Source organism: Acomys russatus, chromosome 24, assembly GCF_903995435.1.
Source record: "Acomys russatus chromosome 24, mAcoRus1.1, whole genome shotgun sequence".
NCBI classification, from domain to species: Eukaryota; Metazoa; Chordata; class Mammalia; order Rodentia; family Muridae; genus Acomys; species Acomys russatus.
Window position 1 is genome coordinate 52,318,894 of NC_067160.1, and position 22,149 is coordinate 52,341,042.

Consider the following 22,149-nt stretch of genomic DNA (forward strand, 5'->3'; position numbering starts at 1 on the left):
ACCACGGCTCTAGGCCATAGAGGGCAGGACACTGGTTCTGCCTCAGCCTAGGCTGCATCGAGACTGTTACCACAATGTTTTTGTAAGAGATGGAAAGTAAAAGGATGTGTATTGCCGAGGGGGTCACTGATAAAACTGAGCTGGGCGTGGGGCATGTACCTCTTTTGTAATCCTAGTACTTGGGAAGTAGAGGCAGGAGGATTATAACTTAGCTTGGGCTACATGAAGCCCTGTCTCAAAACAACAACAACAACAACAAATAATAATAATAATAAAGCCGGGCGTAGTGGCGCACGCCTTTAATCCCAGCACTCGGGAGGCAGAGGCAGGCGGATCGCTGTGAGTTCGAGGCCAGCCTGGTCTACAAAGTGAGTCCAGGATGGCCAAGGCTACACAGAGAGACCCTGTCTCGAAAAACCAAAAAAACCAAAAAAAAAAAAAAATAATAATAATAATAATAATAATAATATACAACCCCTATAATGAGGTTTGTAGTTACTTTCATTGTCACTATTGTGAAATCCTGTGTTTATTGGCTCACAGTTGAGGGTACAGAGCACTGTGACAGGGACATCACTGCAGCAGGAGGTGGCTGGTGCTGTGGCATCAACAGTCAAGAAAGAAGAGACGATGACCGCTAATGCTCAGTTCACTTTCTCCTTATTTAATTTCTTGTTTTTGTTTGTTTGTTTGTTTTTTCCAGACCGAGTTTCTCTGTGTAGCCTTGGCTGTCCTGGACTCGCTCTGTAGATCTCTAGGCTGGCCTCGAACTCACAGACTGACAGAGATCCACCTGCACTCTGCCTCCCAGAGTGCTGGGATTTCAAGGATGTGCCACTGCTCCTGGCTTCCCCCCCCCCCCCTATATTCTTATTTTATATGTCTGAGTGTTTGGTCTGCATGGGTATACTCTGTGCACCAAAAGCATGCAGTGCCTGTGGGAGCCAGGAGAGGTCGCTGAGGGCCCGGGGACTATAGTTACAGATGGTTACAAGCCCCTGTGTAGGTGCTGCTGGGAATCAAACCGAGGTCCTCTGGAAGAGCAGCCAGTGCTCTTAAGCACTGAGCCATCTCTCCAGCCCACTCTCCTTATATGGAAAGGAAAACTTGGTTTAGACTCATTTGTTTGGCGTGTGGTTATGGTAGCTTGTATCACAGTGCACACAGTAGGCGGAGAATGTGCTATTTTCTCCTTGCTATGTGGGTTCCAGGGTTTGAATTCAGGTTATCAAGCTTGGTGGCAAAGAGCCTACACCTGCTGAGGTGTCTTGTAGGTCTGCTCCTCCCCACACCACACCACCCCCAGCCACCAGTCTGGAGCCCCAGCACAAGGAACAGTGACACCCACATTTACAGTGGGTCATCCTACCTCAATTAAACTAATCTAGGAAATCCTTCCCTGACGTGCCCAGAGGCCACTCTGTGACTGGAGATCTGCCCATTGAAATCAATGTTAACACATCACAGGAGTCTTACTGAAATTGCAGTGCAGTCATGCGAAGGGCTCTCCAGGCGGCCCAGCCATTCACTGCCAGTGTGCACACACAGCACAGTGGGCTGACCTGTGATGGTTTGATAAACCCATGGTCATGCAGACTCCGATCCCCAGGAAAACAGTATCACCCCCAAAACAACCGCCTCAAGTAGTAGTAGACCATTTTATTTACACGCGGTCTGATTTTTGCAGAAAATACAAGAGATGGAGGAGAGGCGGATCGTGCGCATCGGAGAGTCCATGAAGACGTACGCGGAGGCGGACCGGCAGGTGATACCCATCATCGGGAAATGCCTGGACGGCATAGTGAAGGCGGCCGAGTCCATCGACCAGAAAAACGTAAGTGTGGTCACTGGGCATTTCATGGTTCCGTCATCTCTCTCCTCCTCCCTGCAGCATCAGCTCCTTCAGCGACCCTGGGGCAGGGAACCGCTGGGTGTGATCTCTGTGCTTTTTAGCCTAGAAGCCCTCAGTGTTTGCCCTTTTGTGCAAAACACACTCACAGGGTTATCACTGAGTTAAATGGAAGTGTTTTCCCTTGGATCTCACTGACTTCTGGAAAGAGGCAAAGCTCTGTAGGGCACCAGCAACCCGGCTGTCTGCAGAATGTGGGGTGTTTGATACCAGATGCTAGTAGCACCCCTCACTGGATAGTCAGTGTCCCTTTCAGATATTGTTGAAAGTCCCCCAGGAGACAAAATTGTCTCTTGTGTAAAATACCCACTTGGATCGCTCCACTCTACTTTTTAATGATCTCTGTATACAGTTGTGTCAGCCCGGTGTGCACAGAGGCCTTGGGATGTTTTAAATGCCTTGTATCCCAGGCAATAATAGGTGGTTTTCTTCTGTGGAGTTTTGATTGTAAGATTTCTTTCCTCCCTTGAGGCACCCTTCAAGGGCCTCAGCCAAGTGTGTGTGTATGTGTGTGTGGTGTGTGTGTGTGTGTGTGTGTGTGTGAGAGAGAGAGAGAGAGAGAGAATATATATATGTATATATCCCAATGCTCCAAAACACATCCTCCCCAGCTACATCCTATGGGTGAGCTCTTCACCTGAGGTACTCAAACCAATCTTAAAGTGACTGGAAGTTTTTCCCCTCATATTTTTGTCAGCAGTCTTAGGTACCTCAGAAAAATTTAAAAGTCTACTGAAGCTTACTCCAATCACCTGTTTAAGGGTGTTGTGACATGCCACAGGGATGTGGTGAAAGGGAGGGGACTCTTTTAAAGGCAAAGCATCGTGGGAAGTATCTTAAGCTCTCACCTGGAGGCAAAGCTTTATGAATCAATCTTTCTAGTAGTTAGCACACTACTAAGAAGAAGAAGAAGAAAAAAAACCCACTTTTGGTAGGATTTTCTTGGATAGGCCTCTGTGCGCGTCATCGCCGCCACTCTGTGTTTCATGTGTCTGTCTGTGGGTGTGATTGCAGGACTCCCAGCTGGTCATAGAAGCCTACAAGTCGGGATTTGAGCCTCCTGGAGATATTGAATTTGAAGATTACACCCAGCCGATGAAACGCACGGTGTCAGACAACAGCCTTTCCAGCGCCAAAGAAGGCAAGCCAGAGCTCAAGTTTGGCGGCAAGTCCAGAGGCAAGCTATGGCCATTCATCAAGAAAAACAAGGTACTGGCAGTCTGGACCCCGTGCAGGCTGAGACGACAAGGTGCAGAGGCTCGGAGTTTTATCTTTTGGTCTTCATCAAGCTGAGATCTGTACTTTCAGAAAGCGAGAGAGAACAGTTAGCGCGCTGCGTCTCTTTCTGGTGGTGGTGGTGTCTTTGCCATGGCCTCTGTCTTATTGCAGATGCGTTGTCACCTGGACTGGGTCACCCCCACTAACATCACTGACCTCACGGCCCTTTCACCCACTCCTTATCCTCCCAGACTGCTGGGCACCTCCGCTGGGAGCAAGGGGATAGTGTCCCGTCTAATCAAGCTTGCCAGTCTGGGCTCGGTTTTGACATGTTAACCTCTGTCTCCGTGAACATTTTTCCATTTTCTTTTCATAGCGTCGTATGTAGGTGCATGACAGCGCTAACCCGACAGCCTAAAAATACGGGGATGGAGGTGGCATTACCGCATTAACCTTAGATCAGACTGGATGTCTGAGTTTTCCAGGACAGGGCTGTCCCACTGTTTCCCCCTCATCCCTTGACAACCTCAGTAATTTAGAACTCTCACCCCTGGCCCCCACCCCACCCCATCGAGCTGTGTTAGTTTAGGTGTGGAAACGTTTACTCCTCCGGCTTAAACTGATTTTAGAATGACTAACAACAGCCTTAGCTTGCATGTGGCCGTCTGCATGAGCCTTGGGTCGTAAAGTTCTGCTTTCCTGTTGCACACTCACTGACCCTCTCCTTTTCACCCTCTCTTCGTGGACACATCCTACATGATTTCTTTTGTACCGTTGCATCGATATTAATGGTTTGTGTTTTACTTGCTTTGGACCTCGACTATGATTTGATGCTTATTTCTGTTTTGTGTCTTCTTGTTTCTGATTTTTTTTTTTTTTTTTTTTTTTACTGTCACCGCTCCATCTCTCACACATAGCTTATGTCCCTTTTAACATCGCCCCATCAGCCTCCTCCTCCTCCCCCTGCCTCTGCCTCACCCTCTGCTGTTCCCAACGGCCCCCAGTCTCCCAAGCAGCAAAAGGAACCCCTCTCCCACCGCTTCAACGAGTTCATGACCTCCAAACCCAAAATCCACTGCTTCCGGAGCCTAAAGCGCGGGGTAAGTTCTGCTCTGGAATCCTGCGTCTCTTGCGCACTGTGTTGCATGTCTCATTCTGCATAATTTACTTTGTTTTGTGAATGAGCCTAGTGTGTTTTCCTGTAACGTTTAGAGGAAGAAAAGGCGTGAGCCTGGGCTCCCGGAGAGCCAGAGAGCGAAAGAATGGCGGAGGAAGAAAGGAAGGAACCGAGTGGGGTGGAGAAGTGGGAGGAGGAGGAAGCTAGCAGGCCTGAGATCTTTTCTTCCCTAGTACAGGCTGGCAGCGCCCCACACTTCCCCTTCAGAGAACTGAAGTCATTCATTCTCCTTCTTGATCTCACTGACTCTGATGAGGTCTCTCAGACACACAGTGTAGAAGATGAGAGAGTAGAAGTGATTGGACAATCAGAAAATATATGTCGACTAATTGCAGACAGGAGTACCGTGCAGGCTCCTCTGTCCTCGAGATGCCTCTGGCAGAGAGGGAGCCAAGCAGGCACCACTGTTCCCTCGTGAACTTAAGGCACGGTGATAAAACGCCTCTTAACTGAAGAGGGCAGAACTCCCCTCCGTGCAGCTCGAGCAGCTCAAATCCGAGCTCAAAAATCTAAAGCGTTTTGAGCACTGGTGTGACAGTGCGAGTGGAAAATTCCACACGTGGCCTCACGTGAAGTGTCGTGGCCCTAACGCGGCGCCAAGCTGTGGGCGTGGCTCTGAGGCTGGTCTTTCCTTGAGGCCCAGATGCCATCTCCAGGTCCCCGGAGACAAAACACAGATACCGGAAGAATGCTCAAGTACTCCTCAGTCTACGGATATAAAACCCACGCGAGTTTCATATTTAGGTTTGGGTCTCGTTTTATCTACATAAATCTCCCCACCTCTAAAGTCTGAAACACTTGTGGCCCCAGGCATTCTTGTGAGGAACACCAAACCTGCCTGTCATTGTGAAGAGAAAAGGGACAATAGCGGGCTTCCTCTTTTGGCAGTGAAGCCAGTGTGCAGATAGAAACTGTGGAGCCAGATGGTATGAGCGTTTGTGGCACCCAAATTCGGAGGGGGGAGGGGGGGACGAGGATCTCTTAGAGCATGGTTGCTGTTAAGACTCAAGTTTGAGGCCAGGCAGGGGTGGTGGCACACTCCTTTAATCCCAGCACTCGGGAGGCAGAGGCAGGCGGATCGCTGTGAGCTCGAGGCCAGCCTGGTCTACAAAGCGAGTCCAGGACAGCCAAGGCTACACAGAGAAACTCTATCTCGAAAAGCCAAAAATATCAGGTGTGATGTTGCAGAGCTGTCCTCCCAGACTTCAGAAGATCCAGAGTTCAAGGACATCCTTGGCTACATCACAAGTACTGAGCCATCCTGGGCTATATGAGATTCTGTCTCAAGGCAAAACAAACAAACATACAAACAGCCCTTCAGTTTGCAACCATTCATAAACCTCTCTAGGAATTAGGCAGTCATCCAACATGGATTACCAGCTTAGCCTCCCAAGTAAAACTAAATAAGTCTTCTGAGACTTACATCTGGGCTGGGTGCGGTGGCTCACACCTGGAATCCCAGCACTTGGGAGGCTGAGGCAGGAAAGTTTAAGGTTAGCTTGGGCCATGCAACTCATTCCAGGCTAGCCAGGGATGTAAAGCGGGACCCTGCCTCCAACAAACAGTCTGTAGGCTCAGGATCAGTGCTGGTGGCTTTCCTCATCTGTAGAAACGGTGTCCCTAGCCACGTCTGACCTCGGCACTCCAGAGGCTGAAGCAGGAGGATTGCAGTAAGTGTCAGACCAGCCTGGGCTTTATAATAAGATCTCATTTAGAAAGAAAGACGGAAAGCAAGCAAGCAGGCAGGCTGGGGATGTGGCTCAGTTGGTAGAGTGCTTGCCTAGCATGCATCCCCAGCATGGCATAAAACATTGATGTTGGTGGTGCAAGGCATCCAAGGTCAAAGGTCATCGCTGGCTGCCTTGTGAGTTTGAGGTCAGCCTGGCCTATGTGAGATCCTAGCTCTCGAATAAGATAATGGGGGCCGTAGAGATGGCTCAGTAGGTGGAATGCTTGGAGCCAGGCCTGACCACCTGAGTTCAATCCCTAGGGTACACACACTGAAAGGAGAGAGCTGATTCCCCAAAGCCATCTACTGCCCTCCACATGCACCTGATAAATAAATAAATAAAATAGATGAAAAAAAAAAAATATATATATATATTAGGGTCCAAAGAAGCCAAAGTTGAAGGAAGGAAGGACACAATTGAGAGATTTATTTTGCCTTTGAGGTGACTTAGTATATCAAGTTAGAAATCAGAAAATGTAGGCTGGTGAGATGGCTCAGTGGATATAGGATGCAGGCTCTTGCTGCCAAGCCTGACAGTGTAAGTTCCGTCTCTGAGACCTACAAGGTGGAAGGAAAGAGCCAGCTCCCACAAGTTGTCCTCCGACTTCCACATCCGCACTTTGGCACTCAAACTCACACACACAAACACCATAAATAAATGTAATCATTTTTCAAATTAAATCAGAAATGTAATTTCCTAAAGCTGTCAGGACAGCCACTGTCAGCAGGCAAAGTAGCTTCAGAAGTGGACGGTGGATTGTGCTGAGTTCTGTTGTTGGGACTGGCTGTACAATCGGGAGCTTCTTGGCTCAATTATGCTGGCTTTTAGAACTTCACTCTTCATCAGAGAAATTTCCATGGATGTAACCAGGGTGAGCCAGGCTCAGAGTCAGTCACATCAATGTTGCCACATGCTCACTCGTGTTTATAAACATCTTCATCTGTCTGTCAGACACTAGAGATGGAACGTGTTGAGTGTTTTCACAGCCATCATCCGTTTGCATAGTTGGTCCATGATGTCACATCACACAGTCGGTCATCGGTGGTTTCTGCGTCTGTGTTCCGGTGTCCCCTAAGTGTGTAGGCAGGGACCAAAGAATGTCTGTGTTCATTTAGTACAAGAAAAAATGGTTTAAAAAAAAATTCTGATTTCAGCAAATTTCTCGCATGGAAACTTTCCTGGACGGTAAGTGCATTCTCCCAATGACAAACAAAGCTGAGAAGCTGTGCAGTGAGGAACAGGGAGAGAGTAGATTTGCTTCCATCGCGGACAGATCTGATGCTTCTTCTTGCAAGGAGTGGTGGGTGGGAGGGCAGGATGGAGGGGAAGGGGGCAAAGGGAAACAGCATAGGGCCAGAGTTGGAGAACTACACGCGGTTGTTTGCTCAGCAGCAGCGTCAGTGCGTTCGCTCGGTACAGGTTGGCAGATCCTTGGTTGGAAGAGGGTGGAGCCTTTGTTTCCGGTTCACTTTCTCCTGCACTTGAACTTGAGGCTACCCCACCCGAGCAGATGTGCTCCACAGAGGATTCTCAGAGAGTAACTGTGTGACTTCAACGTATCTTTTTGTTCTGTTCCGTTCAGATTTTTCCCGTTTTATCTTTTGTCTGTGTGAGAATTTTGCCTGCACGTATTTCTGCACCATGTGTGTGTCGTGTCTGGTGCCCTCAGAGATCAGAAGAAGGCATAAGGTCCCCTGGAACTGGAGTTAGCAATAGTTGCGGGTTACCATGTGGGTGCCAGGAATCGAACCCAGATCCTCTGCAAGAGGGTGGCAAGTGCTCCTAACCACTGAGCCATCTTTCCAGTACCCTGTGGTGTTTTTTTTTGTTTGTTTGTTTTGTCTTGTTTTTGGTTTTGTTTTTTTGTTTTTTGAGACAGGGTTTCTCTGTGTGCCTTAACTGTCCTGGAACTCACAGCAATCCACCTGCCTCTTGCCTCTCAAGTGCTGGGATTAAAGGCATGCACCACCACTACCTGGCTCCCTGTGGTGTCTTTTAATTTATCCCATTTAACAACCTTCAGATTTGAATTCTAAGTATCTGGTTTAATGACCAGAGTGTGAAAACTGTGTGCAAACATTTCTTTTTCTTCACCCCCCCCCCCCCACCTACCCCGAGACAGGGTCTCACTGTGTAGCCCTAGCTGTCCAGGAACTCACTATGTAGACCAAGCTGGCCTTGAACTCACAGAGATCCTCCTGCCTCTGCCTACCTAGTATTAGGGCTAAAGGTTTACACCATCACTGCCCAGCTCAATGTGCAAACCTTTTTAAGCATAGCTTAGTTTATTTTTAAATAATTAAGCAAGATGAAATATTTTTATTGTCGTAAGCCGTTTTCTGGAGACATTTACAGGCAGTCTACACCACCAGACTTTCATTAGCTCATCTCCACACAAGTCAAAGAAAGATTAAAGCACAGAGTGTGTCCCCAGGGCTGTGTGGGGGGCACTCACCTGTGATCCAGGCCTGGGTGGTGAAAACAGGAGGATCAGGAGTTCAAGATCATCCTCCACCATACGTGGAGTTTGAGGCCATTGTGAGCTCTGTGAGAGGAAAGCCAGAGGAGAGATAGAGATTGATACATGGGTGGATGGATAGAGAGGAGGGAGAGGTGGGGGGAGCCAGAGGAGTGTTGGGAGATAGAGATTGATATGGATGGATGGATGGATGGATGGATGGATGGATGGGTGGGTGGGTGGGTGGATGATAATATGTCCTGGGTTTGATTCTGCAAAGGGTAATTCCATTGTCTTAAGTGAGGATTTCCTTTCGAGCCTGTGCAAGGCAATTGCCTAGCTAAAACTAGGTGACTCCCTCGATAGTTTAATCTTAGGAGATACCATCGAAGCAGGGCAAGGCGTTTTGGGAAGCCATTGCTGTGTGTCGACTTATGAATGTGTGCCTCCTTTTTTATTTCTCTCACCTCGTTCTCCTGCTGACTGTTGGCAGACTCAGGCTTTGTGTTATCACAAAGAGCTCATGAAGAGGACTCTAGGGAAACCCACGCATGCCTTCGAGGCTAGGGACTATGTTGTAAGTCCGCCTGGGATACAGGGTCATATACAGTCACAGCCCAGACACTAACCCCTTGGACAGCGCCAAGACTGGGGACACAGGTGCAGCCGGAACACTCCAAGGCAAGGAGGGGTCCTTACTGTACAAAGTCAACAGCTATTTTAGCTCCGAAACATGTATGGAAAAGCTCTAACTCCTTGGAGTGCCTCTCTCTGTCTTAGTTCTGGTAAAATCTCTAAAGAGCCCGCAACTGCCACCTGAGATGTCTGTGGTGTCCCTGGATGTGAGTTTATGACAGAAATGTACCCATAAAACACATCTATATAGAGTGTAGTTGCTGCAAAGTGACTGTCTAGGGCATGGCGATTTGACCTCTCAGGGACCCACATCTGCGCCATCACTAAAGAGTCATGCCATGAGCCCGAGAAAAAAAACTCAGATAAGCAGGACCAGAGAGGGTCCCAGGAGATTTCACCAAAAAGTATATGCTTGGGCACTCACTGTCCCCTTTCTTTGCGCTTAAGGTTAGTAGCTGTGACCGTCCAATGTCACATGGACGCGCTGGCTCTGTCTCCCTCCCGTGTTATTGATGTTCGCTTCTCCCAGAGCCCCTAACTGTCGCCTGAAGCTGATGGTGTTTGGTCCCTTAGTGTCTAGTCACACGCTGCTCGGTGAGGCTTTTACCTTTATTTCTCCTAGGAGAGGCCTTGCTTTCTAATCAGAAGTGACCTAATTGGCTGGCTTAAGACTTCTGACCCGAAATACACTTAATCATCTTTAAAAAGAAATCCTCGCTCGTGCACTGAGCGGCGGCACCTCCGCCAGGTGGTCTGCCACTGCCCACTTCAGAAAATGGAATTTGAGAGGTTTGGGTGTCTCTAAAGACTGAGTGTGAGAAGTTAGTATTTCCTGTTTCTCTGGGGACCGATCTCTATTCTAATCGTGTGTTCTTAGTTTGAAGTGGTAAAACCTTCTTTATTGAGATTGCAAATTCGGTTCCAGGAGATTTCGGTTCTAGTCTCGAGTCAAGAGAGGAGCCCCATAGAACAAATAGTGAGTCAAGTCCTTGAAATTCGCAATGAGATTGTGTTGGAGGAAATTCTAGTGTCTGCAGGTGTGCTTTGTGGGGGCGTTTCCTGCTCGACCAACTGAGTGTTGTCTGTCTGAATGGACAAACTCAGCTTGTGACGGGCAATCTGTGCTTAAGCTCCAGGAGGCTCAGCAAGTTCACAGCCCCGCAGCCTATGCAGACGCTTTTTGAAAAGCTGTCCAGCCATTTTAACAATCCCTTCCTTCCATGTGGGAACAGTGCCTTTGAAAAGTGATTCCCTGTTTACAAAGAAGACGCACACACACCTCTGTGTGTGTCTTTAGTTTGCCTTCCAAATACGTTTGCACCTGCTACCAGTTACTAGGACCTCCAGGATTCCTAGAAGCTAAGTCAATGCCAAACACAGGTTGAGCACTCCCTAGGTAGACAGCTGGCTCTCACAGAACTGGGTTTCCATTCTGAGTTCTCAAAGCCCTCTTACTATGCTTGGAGTCCCAGGACCGTGGGACTTTGCTGCTCTCCAGGCCTAGCAGTACTGGGGCTGTTGTAGCCCCTCCAGTGATCAGATCATCCACCCACCACAGCCAGCAACCTGTACCCCAGAGGCAGCTTCCACAAACTGCAGCTCCGGGCACCCCCCTTCCCCCTCAATGCTGTGTAGCTCCCATGGACAGGCTCCGAGTGTAATAACCCAAGCCGCCTGTAATCCCACTCCTCAGGAGCCTGAGGCAGGAGGATCAGGAGTTCAAGGCTAGATTGAGCTCCGTAGGAAGACCCAAAGCTCTCCCAGAAGGAAATCAATTCATTTTGAAAAAGATCAAGCCTCAAAAGTCACCGTCATGGCCCCAGAGTGGTGCTGGTGGCAGGTGGGAGATGGCACTGTTTGGCTGCCTCCATTCTGTTGGGAAGAGGTTTTCTAGCTTCTGACCTACACACACACACACACACACACACACACACACACATCAATGTATGGGAGGGTGTGATGAAGAGATGGCACAGCAGTTAAAAGCACTTGCTGCTCTTGCAGAAGACAGAACTCTCTTCCCAGCACCCATATGTCGGTCTGCTCATACCCCCTATAACTCCAAGGGGTCTGTTGCTCATTTTTAGCCTCTGTAGGCACTATGCTCAGGAGCTTGTGCATGCCAGAGAGAGTGCACTCACACACACACGCACATAAAGAAAATAAGTATTTTAAAACTGACATTAAAAAATAAAAACTAAACACCTGTGTGGGGGCTGGGAAAGGGCTGTGTCTGTGACCCCAGCACTCAGGAGACAGGAGAGATGTCTCTGATAACTTGAGGTCATCCCAGCCAGGGCTGTACATTGGGTAACCCTGTCTCAAATACAATAAAGATTTTAAAAGAATCCACATAAAGATATTCTGGGAGCGATTTTGTTTTTTTTTTTAAAAAGTGCTCTGTGATTTTTTTTTTTTCTTTTTAGGGTCACTATGCATCAACGATATGCCTAGCAGGTTTAAGGCCCTGGGTTCTGTTCCCAGCACCACCCTAAAAGACGCTCCCCAAAACACTCTCCCCAGCAAGCTGATTTTCTTATTTGTTTATTTATTTATTTATTTTGGTTTTTTGAGACAGGGTTTCTCTGTGTAGCCTTGGCTGTCCTGGACTTGCTTTGTAGACCAGGCTGGCCTCGAATTCACAGAGATCCACCTGCCTCTGCCTCCCCAAATGCTGGGATTACAGGCGTGCACCACTGTGCCTGGCTTGCTAGCTGATTTTCATAGGCATCCAGTGGGAGGTGACAGTGCAGGGCCATGAAGGACCCTCCTCACACCTTGTCTTGGCTTTGGCACCCAAGCCGCCTGAGAAGAGTCCCAGTGATGACCCTCCTGTGAACTTTCGCACAGATCCGCCTGGCCATTTCCACATGTCGGCAGGGAGCTGATGCTATGAGTCCGGTGGGACTAGCCAAGTGCTGCCTCTTCTGACGTGTGTTTTCTCTCTCTCTCTCTCTCTCTCTCTTTCTCTCTTCCCGTTTGTTACCTCTTCAATTTTCCGTGAAGCTCTCTCTCAAGCTGGTAAGCACAATGTCCCCCGTGCATGTCCCTAGTCTAATTGGGTTTCTGGTGTGTGTTGTGTGTGCTAAGCCATGGGCAGCCTCCCACGTTAACTGTTCACATTCCTTCTCCTGTGGGCACTTTTGGTGGTGCTTATTTGGCCTCTGGGTGTGTGATTGTCTTATTCACTAAGAAAATTAATGCTTAACATGATTTGATTTCCCTTCCTGCGGAGGCCTTACGGTTTTCCAGCCAGCAATGAACTGTCCATATTCATCTGAATGCGGATGTCAGAAATTGGGGGCGATTCCTACTGGATCATTTTGGGTCAAAATAAATTTAAACAGTTGGAAGGTACTCCTTTCTGGGATCCACAGAAGTAGATATTTAAAAAAATAACAAAACAAAAAACAACCAAAAAAACTAAGAACCTAAAGGAGGAAGCCACTTGGGAGGCAGAGGCAGGCAGATCTCTGTGAGTTCAAGGCCAGCCTGGTCTACAGAGTGAGTTCCAGCCCAAGCAGGACTGTTTAGGGAGACCTTGTCTCAAAAAAACAAACAAACACAAACTAGGAGCCCGAAGAAGACACCTGGGCGTGTGTCACGCCTGCAGTGACTACTCAGGTTTTTGGTAGGGAAGACCAGTGGGAAGCCAGGGACCTCCTTCGGGGGAGGCTGCACTGCTCTGTGGGGGCCTTGGGTAAAGCTGAAAAGGGCAACCCCTCATCCATCCTTGCTGTCTGTCTACTTAGTGTCTGTCTGTCTTGCTTCTCCCTCACTCTAGTGAACAGCCAGAGTAATTTATTAAAAGAAAATCCTAAGCAACATAACCTACTGTACTTTGAGAATGGATGAGGGCTAGGACATGGCTCAGCAGTATAGTGTCACCCTAACACACAGACAGAGCCCCGGGTTCCATCCCCAACCCCATCAATACATACATACACACATACATACATACATGAAAGCTGTGGATGCCTCCCTGAATATCAAGGCAGAGCATGGCCTCACATTCTCGCATTGATCAAGGACAATACCTGACATGGCACGTGACAGTGACTTTCCTATAGCCATGTATGTGGGTGTGTGCTCATGCAGTCCAGTCAGCCCCAAAGCAAAATAATATTTTATTAAATAACATTTCTCAGAAGTGAAACCCTGGGAAGAGACTGCAATCAAGTGAGGTCTCTCCAGGAGGGGAAGAGGTTTGGGCGCTGGATAGGTTTAAGCAGTCTTTCCTTTGGGGGGTACGCATCCTTTCATCAGCTTGAGAGTGAGCCGTTGTTTCCATGCCATTTAGAGGTGGCTTAGTGAATAGGGGCGCTGCTTGTTCATACACGTGTGAAGACAAGTTTAGATCCCGGGACCATCTACAAAGCCAGTTATGGCTGCTTATATCTGCAGCCCCAGCATGAGCGGTGGAGATAGGTGAGTCCCAGATGAAGCCATTGGACAGCCAGCCTCACAGAAAAACCAGTCTCAAGGCTGTAAGACGCAGAGAGGGAAAGACACCTGACGCCCTGCTGGAGTGACCCCTCGAGTGTGCACACATCCAAATACTGAGTGCAGGCACCACAAGCACACACACAGACATGAGCTTTCAGGTGCAGAATGGGTTGACTGGAAAAGCAAACATCTGAAGGACCTGCTCTACCCAGAGCTTGTGGCCAGGAGCAATGTGGGCTCCATCAGAAGAGGAAGCAAGGCCGAATACAGAGCCCTCTAGCCTGCATGTGTGCGACCGCACCCTCCAGGGCAGGTTTCACCACTCTGCAAACTGGGCCACTCTGGCCACGTCAGAAACATCCCCGCTGACTCAGAGCTAAAAAAACAAGAGCCCCTTCTCTGTAAAGTCAGTCACCTGTCAGAGCTTTGTCAGAGGAAATGAAAACCTCAAAAGCCTAATTGGGTGAGACACCCTTTCTACAGATCCTAAGTGTCTATGGGAAGCTGCTGACCTGAATCTCCATAGCAACCAAGGTTTGAGGCCTCTCCCTCGATTTGTTTTCAAATAACAATGCGATTTGAATAGGGAGGGGAGCTGTTGAAAGGGAGCTGGCTGGTCAGTTAGGTTGACACTTTATCAATTGAAGATAACATGTGTGGCTCTGTTAGGTTATTTTGTTGCCCTAAGTACCCAGTGCCCTAAGTACCACACCAGCCAGAGTGGTCTTCACAGGCATCTCTAGCCATTCCGATGCCACCCAAGCCTCACACCTGTTCTAAATACATTCAGAAGACTCAGGCCACCGCTGAACCTGCCACGTTCAAGTGCAGGCAGTCTCCTGTAGCTGCTGTGCCAGACGGTGCAGCCACGGAATTTTTTCATCATCTCAGAAAGTTCTAGAGGGCCCTCTGGCCTCTTCTACAGCTGCCCTGGGACTTGTATTGAATTGCATCCGAGGTTTTTTTTTTTTTTTTTTTTTTTTTTAAAGCTCCAAAAATCTCCGAGCTGACAAGATGAGCCTGAAGGTGAAAGTATTTAGAACCCTAACACGGAACTTGAGTCTAAATTCCAAGAAGCAGTGTCAAAGCCCAGCACCCAGCCAGCGGGTGTGCCTGTGATCCCAGCACCCTGTGGGAAGAAAGATGTGCAGTGGAAAAACAACCAAGGGGCTGGAGAGATGGCTCAGTGGTAAAGAGCACTGTCTGCTCTTCCAAAGGACCTGGGTTCAATTCCCAGCACCCACATGGCAGCTCACAACTGTCTGTAATTCCAGGTCCAATTCTGGCCCTGGCACCTTCACGCTAAAATAAAATTAAATAAATTATTAAAAGAAGAAAAAAGAAAAAGAAAAGCAACCAAGAGGCCCTGTCTCAAACAAAGTGGAAGATAAGGACCAACATTCCAAGTTGTCCTCTGACCTAAACACACACAGACACACACACACACCATCTCAATCTAGGAAACAAGTATGGAGTCGCCAATATGGCTCAGAGGGACAGCAGTGCTTGCTGTAGCCCAGGAACCTTGAGCTCCATTTCAGAGACCTACCTAAATTGATAGTTGGAGCTGACTCCCACAGATTGTACAATCAATAAAAAATTGTAAAGATAGGCCAGGTGGTGGTGGCACATGCCATTAATCCCAACTCTAGGGAGGCAGAGACAGGCGGATCACTGTGAGTTCGAGGCCAGCCTGGTCTACAAAGTGAGTCTAGGACAACCAAGGCTACACAGAGAAACCCTGTCTCGCAAAACCAAAAAAAAAAAAAAAAAAAAAAAACCTTTAAAGCTGTACTTTCCCACAAGCTCAGTGCTTACATAGAGCAAGGAGAAAGGTAGACACTGAAGTTTTCAAACAGCGCTCATGGGAGAGGAAGACTGCCTTAAAGCTGTGCTCAAGCTGAGGGAGGTGCTTCTTCCTGCTTGGTGACAGGAGTAGCGCAGATCCCTTAACCCTTGACCCCTTGTGCTCACATACCCATCGCACACACTGAGGGTGTCTTGGGACCAGAGCGCTGATCTCCACGTGGCCTAAGAAGCAAAGTATTTTCCGGCTTCCCAGCCATCGGCTTCTCTTAATCGGCCTTGAAGCTTCTGTCACAAGCCCCGAGTAAGCCGCTTGGCAAATCCAGCTGGGTTCCAGAATCACGTTCTCTGGGCCCCCTTTCTTCTTGTCCCCAAGTCAGTCTCGCTCTTGTTTGAAAAGAATTGCAGCTTTCAAGTAAAAAACTCTTGTAAATGTCCTGGCTTTCTCTAGGCCCCTTGAATATATTTCATTCTGTATAGAAATGGCCTCTTTTTTTTTTTTTTTTTTTTTTTTTTTTTTTTTTTTCAAGACAGGGTTTCTCTATGTAGCCTTGGCTGTCCTGGACTCGCTTTGTAGACCAGGCTGGCCTCGAACTCACAGCGATCCGCCTGCCTCTGCCTCCCGAGTGCTGGGATTAAAGGCGTGCGCCACCACGCCCAGCGAAATGGCCTCTCTTAAGGAAAAGCTCTTGTACTACAGTGATGCCCGGTGATGCTGTGGCTCTCGAGCAAGGAGGCGGTCCTGGGAGGGAGACCAGCTCCTGCGGGCTTCACTCACAGCACTGTACAAAGGCAGAGTCCCAGGCAGAAGTAGTGCAGCCCTGGCGCTTGGGAAGTTGAGTCTGTAGGATTGCCTCAGATGGAAGGCCAGCCTATCTGTACGCAAGCACCCGGCTACAGAAGCCAGAGCTAAAAGGTAGAAGAAGCGGGGGGGGGGGGGGGGTAGAGAGAAAGGCTGGAGAGATGGCTCAGTAGTTAGGAGAATATGGAGGACCCAAGTTCCATTCCCAGCACCCACATCTTGTAGCTCATAATCACCTATAACTCGCCCTCCTCTGGACTCTGCACACACCAGACACACGTGAGTGAGCATGCACACAACAACCCTAAAATAGAATCTTTTAAACTGGGGGAAGGGAATCAAGAGCCGGAAGTAATGGTTTACACCTATATGATCCCAGTACCTGGAAAACTAAGGCAGGGGGATCACCATGAGTTTTAGACTGTGGTCCAGTGGTAAAGGCTTGCCTAGTACACATAGGTCCCAGATTCAATCCTACAGAAAAGAAGTGGGGGTGATGTTAAAATACACTCTGACAGGAAAAGCAGGGGAATCTGGTTTTGTACCCTGTGGGAAGTAATTCTGGGGTCCCAGTGAGTGACAAGTAACACCGGAAGTGGGTGGTTTTTGGTTTTTTGTTTGTTTGTTTGTTTTTCAAGACAGGCTTTCTCTTTGTAGCCTTGGCTGTCCTGGACACACTTTGTAGACCAGGCTGGCCTCGAACTCACAGAGCTCTGCCTGCCTCTGCCTCCTGAGTGCTGGGATTAAAGGCGTGTGCCACCACTCCCGGCTGATGTTTGTTTTTTAAATCATACTTTTTGCTCAAAACCTCAAGGAAAAATGATAGCCCATCTGCCATTTCCCAGGGGTGGGAGTTCGGCCTCAGCCTTGAGAGGAGAGACAGGAAGGAGTGCTTCAACTAAGGAAAGAGCAGAGACGAAGGCACAACATTACAGAATTGTCACTTCCTGCACTTCTGCCCTGGGTGGGACTAGTCAAAAATGCAAATGAAGTGGTCTCTAAATTTGTCTATGGGTTTCCTTCCGGGTCAGACCTATTTCCTCCGTCTCTCCTCCCCGTGGTGTGGTTGCTCCTGCCTCGCCTGCTCCGGCCCTTGTAGATGGCACGCAATTGTTTGTGGGACTCCTGAGGTTTGCATGTGTTCGGTTTTCATATCTCAGCTGGTGTGGCAGGAGAGCACAGCTGGTTCTGGGAAGCCCAAGCAGGTCTGCAGGCTTGGTGTGCCCTCTCCTGCCCTGAAGCGCCTCAGGGCTCCCTGGCTTCTCACTTATGTTTGTGTCTGCAGGGTGCCACGCCAGAAGACTTTAGCAACCTGCCGCCTGAGCAGAGGAGGAAAAAGCTGCAACAGAAAGTTGACGATCTCAATAAAGAGATCCAGAAGGAGACAGATCAGAGGTAGGACGGACAGACGGACGGACAGATAGACGGATGGACAGACGGACAGATCTCTGTGCCCTGTCACACAACCCGAGCTCAGTTTCGAAAGTGGATTCAGGGCCTCCTCATGCACGTCAGACAGTTGTTCTGCCGATTGTGTCTACTGAATCACAGCACATATAAAAATATTTACATCTTATGTATCCTGAAATTGTGACATTTGTTTGTTTTGAGACGGTATTTTTTTTTTTTTAAGACAAGGTTTCTCTGTGTAGCCTTGGCTGTCCTGGACTCACTTTGTAGACCAGGCTGGCCGCGAACTCACAGCGATCCACCTGCCTTTGCCTCCCGAGTGCTGGGACTAAAAGGGTGAGCCACCATGAGGTTGTAGAAAGAGATACGTAGCTCTTTTTACATACTACAAAGAAAGCTAAAAAGCTACACATGATGGTACATCTGTTATCCCATCACTTAGACTGAGGCAGAGGATCACAAGTTCGAGGCCAGCCTGGGCTAGATTGTGAGACCCTGTCTCAAAACAATAGGAGCAAACATGGCTTAGTCCATCAGAGCACTTGCCGCCCTTGCAGAGGACCAGGGTTTCTTTCTCAACACACACACTGTGGCCACACCTGTCTGTAACCCCAATTCCAGGGGCTCTGAGCTCTGTGAGTACTGCACACAGGAAGCGCACACACAGAGAAGCAGGCACACAAACACATACGCAATTTTTATTTTATTTTATTTTACGTATTTATTTTTGGTTTTTCCAGACAGGGTTTCTCTGTGTAGCCTTGGCCGTCCTGGATTCCCTTTATAGACCAGGCTGGCCTGGAAGTCACAGTGATCTACCTGCTCTGTCTCCCTGAGTGCTGGGATTAAAGGCATGTGCCACCACACCTGGCTTATACACAGATTTTTTAAAACAAGTTAAAACAAACAAAAACCACAAACAAACAAAAAAGCAAAAGTGAGATAACTGAGGCACCTCATGACAGAAGGGAAGGGACAGCAGGTTAAGGTTATCACAGGTAGAAAAGAAAAGCCATGTGGTGTGAGTGAGAGGCAGGAAAATTGCTGACCAGCGAGGCCAGCCTGGGCTACCGAGTGAGACCTTATCTCAAGAAAAGCAAAGAAAGGTGGGATGGGAGCGGGGATCTGTGGTTGAGAGTACGTATTTCCTCTTGCAAAGCATCTGAGCTCTACCTTCATCACCCATATCACGTGACTGACAACCCAGGAACTCCAGCTTCAGGAGGATCTGATGCCCTTGGCCTCAGTGGGCACTTATGTGTATGTGCACACACACCCTCCACACATAACTAAAAAAAAAAAAAAAACAAGCCAGGCGTGGTGGCGCAGGCCTTTAATCCCAGCACTCAGGAAGCAGAGGCAGGCATATCACTGTGCGATCGAGGACAGCCTGGTCTACAAAGTGAGTTCCAGGACAGCCAAGGCAACACAGAGAAACTCTGCCTTGAAAAAAAAAACAAAATAAAATAAAATAAATAAATAAAATAACAAAAAACAAAGAGAATAGTGGGGCATGGTGGCGCACGCCTTTAATCCCAGCTCTTGGGAGATAGAGGCGGGTGGATGTCTGTGAGTTTGAAGCCAGCCTGGTCTACAAAGTGAGTTCCAGGACAGCCAAGGTGACACAGAGAAACCTGTCTCAAAAAACCAATAAATAAATAAATAGATCCAAATTCTGATCCCCAGTGCCCATGTAAGAGGCAGGCACAGCAGGGCAGGTCTGTAGCCCCATCGCTGATCAGCCAGTAAGAGGCCCTGTCTCTCAGGACAGGGGGAATGGCTGGAGAGACGCCTCTGCACTTACAAACACGTGCTTTGAAGTCATAGGACCAAAGGCTGGCCTTGAACTCAAGGGGATCCGCCGCGGTGGGCAGAGTCAGTGGGATCTCCCGGTGAAGAGTGAAGAGGACACACGACTGCCTCTTGTGCCTTCTGTGTACTGACGTAGGCACCTCCCCTGCACTCACACACACACACATAGAGCTTTTTTTTTTTTTAAAAGAAAAGGAAAAGGTAGACAAGAGATAGATGAAGACTCTCAATGTGACCTCCATGTGCACACACACACACACACATGAATGTACATGTACACACACGCGCGCGCGCATGCACACACTAAAATCAGTGAACTTTTGGAGAGAAGGGATGGTCTCATTATATAGCCCAGGCTAGCCTCCTGCCTTGACCTCCTGAGTGCTGAGATCACCAGTGTCACCAAGCAAGCAGGATGATGGGTTTTCACAGCCGCTTTTGGTTTTACAGGCAAATACGGTAAGAGGTGGTGGGAAGCCTGTGACGTCAGGGATGTGGGCTGTTGATGCAGCCAGAGAAAACCCCCACTACTGGCTTTCGCCTCAGCCCCCATGTTGTTCTGATGTCTTTCTCAGGGATGCCATCACCAAAATGAAAGATGTCTACCTGAAGAACCCTCAGATGGGAGACCCGGCCAGTTTGGACCACAAACTCGCTGAAGTCACCCAGAACATAGAAAAACTGCGGCTGGAGACACAGAAGTTTGAGGTACGGAGAACAGGAAGATGCAGGGAGGGGGAAGTGTCTCTGGGAAGCCCCTGGGGGAGCCCCCACCTCCCACCTTTTCAGTGGTAGGTGTTCTGGGACTGCTGGGCTGTGTCCCAGGAAAGGAAAACCCAGACTACTGACATGCCTTGGGGCACGGGGTTTCCCAGGGTGACCTCAGGGCCACAGGAAGTATAATTTATCTGTCATTACATGGCTGCCCAAGAGTGTGGCCCAGAGTGCCTGCTGTCTGCCATGCGAAATTTGGTCCCCACCCCCACCCCCCCCCCGCCCTTTCCCCAGCTTTGCAGGAGAAGGAAGTGGTTGGCTGGGAGCCCACCCGTATAGCCAGCCAGTGCAGGCTCTGAGACATCAGGGTCGGCTTTAAGTGACCGTCCAGCCCCGAGTTAAGGCCTGACAGGTCATGAGCTAGCCTAGGCCAGCCCCGGGTTCATGTCTTCTGTGGCTTTCGCTTCCAGGCCTGGCTGGCTGAGGTGGAAGGCAGACTCCCAGCTCGGAGTGAGCAGTCACGACGGCAGAGTGGAATGTACGATGGCCAGACACAGCAGCCGGTCACTAATTGTGCCCAGGACCGGGAGAGGTACAGTACCTGTGAGGGCCTGCCTCTGGCACAGGGGCAGTCTGGCTTTGAGATTCTGAACATAGGATCAGAGCCTCATCGCCTCTGATTCTTCCCACACTGCAAATAGCTCAGTTTGGGCTGGTGATCTGAGGTGCCTTAGCTCCTGCAGCAAGGCTGAGCATGGCTCCACAGTGCTGTGGGCGGAGCCGCATCTCCAGGTTGGTCGCTATAGTGGCTGTGTGTCTTCGTCTCTTGAGCAGCCCAGATGGGAGTTACACAGAGGAGCAAAGCCAGGAGAGCGAGCTCAAGGTGCTGGCTACGGATTTTGACGATGAATTTGATGACGAGGAGCCGCTTCCTGCCATAGGGACCTGCAAGGCCCTCTACACGTTTGAAGGTACAGCTGCCCGTGGGGAGATCTTCTGCCCTTCCCAAACTGACTCTCCCAAGTATCTCATATCTCTCTCTCTCTCACACACACACACACACACACACACACACACACTTACACACACACACACACATTCATATGATAAAATTATAGAAAAAATTATGTATTTTATGTCTATGGGTGCTTTGCCTCCGTGTGTGTCTATGAACCTGTTAGTGCCTGGTGCCTGCAGAGGCCAGAAGAAGGCATCAGATCCTCTGCAACTAGAGTTACAGATGGTTGTGAGCCACCATGTGGGGGCTGGGAACCGACTCCCAGGTCCTCTGCCAAAGCAGCCAAGGCTCTTCTTACCTACTGAGGCATCTTTCCAGCCCCAGTAAAAGAAAACTAAATGAGTAAATAAGATGGAAAATGATTCAGAAGGCACCTGGCATCAACCTCTGACCATCACACACTATATGCCCGCTCTCGCGCGTGGGTGCACGCACGCGCACACATGCACACACACACTTAAACACGCACATTAACACACACATCTCACACACACACTTAAACACAGTCATGCACACCTACACACACACCTTTCATACACTTCACACACACCGGTGCTCACACACTCATACACAGTCTCTCCCACTTACACACAAACACGTAAACACACATTTACACACACTCACACCATCTCGCTCTCACATACATCTGAGGGTGGGAAGTAAAGTACCTGGGTGAGAAAAAGAAGTATTAGCTTTTAATTGGCCAGCACTAGCCAGCACCAGGAAGCTACTGATGGCGTTAAAGTGGTTGACGGGTACACCATTGTCCCTTATGAGGGATCAGCCAGGAAACGGGGTGCAGCATCAGCACCACATACCTGGACGCCATCTAGCGAGCTACAAAGATGCTGTGAGAGACGCAGTCAGGGCTCAGGGCTGTGGGAAGCCCTAGGAGGAGCGCCTTGACAGGAGCCTCAGAGCCTTTGGCGACCAACCCCACCCCAACACAGACACACACACAGTGGCTCTGCTGACAGCTGCCTAAACCACTTGCCCCTGCCCCAGTTCAGCAC

The 22,149-nt window shown here is 49.1% G+C and overlaps 1 protein-coding gene across 15 annotated transcripts in view; it reads left to right on the top strand.

The window, feature by feature from the left end:
• The window catches only part of Fnbp1 (formin binding protein 1), a 118,946-nt gene that overhangs the window by 91,258 nt on the left and 5,539 nt on the right, over nucleotides 1-22,149 (top strand). For 2 of the 15 annotated variants that reach the window (XM_051167064.1, XM_051167062.1), the window contains exons 8-15: nucleotides 1,688-1,834; nucleotides 2,924-3,118; nucleotides 4,045-4,227; nucleotides 12,135-12,149; nucleotides 17,468-17,577; nucleotides 19,980-20,112; nucleotides 20,589-20,710; nucleotides 20,950-21,089. In XM_051167064.1, the coding sequence (XP_051023021.1) occupies nucleotides 1,688-1,834; nucleotides 2,924-3,118; nucleotides 4,045-4,227; nucleotides 12,135-12,149; nucleotides 17,468-17,577; nucleotides 19,980-20,112; nucleotides 20,589-20,710; nucleotides 20,950-21,089 (1,045 nt within the window). Of the gene's footprint in view, nucleotides 1-1,687; nucleotides 1,835-2,923; nucleotides 3,119-4,044; nucleotides 4,228-4,477; nucleotides 4,641-8,985; nucleotides 9,167-12,134; nucleotides 12,150-17,467; nucleotides 17,578-19,979; nucleotides 20,113-20,588; nucleotides 20,711-20,949; nucleotides 21,090-22,149 lie in introns of those variants that run through there. The other 13 variants (XM_051167067.1, XM_051167068.1, XM_051167063.1 and 10 more) reach the window with 13 other exon arrangements.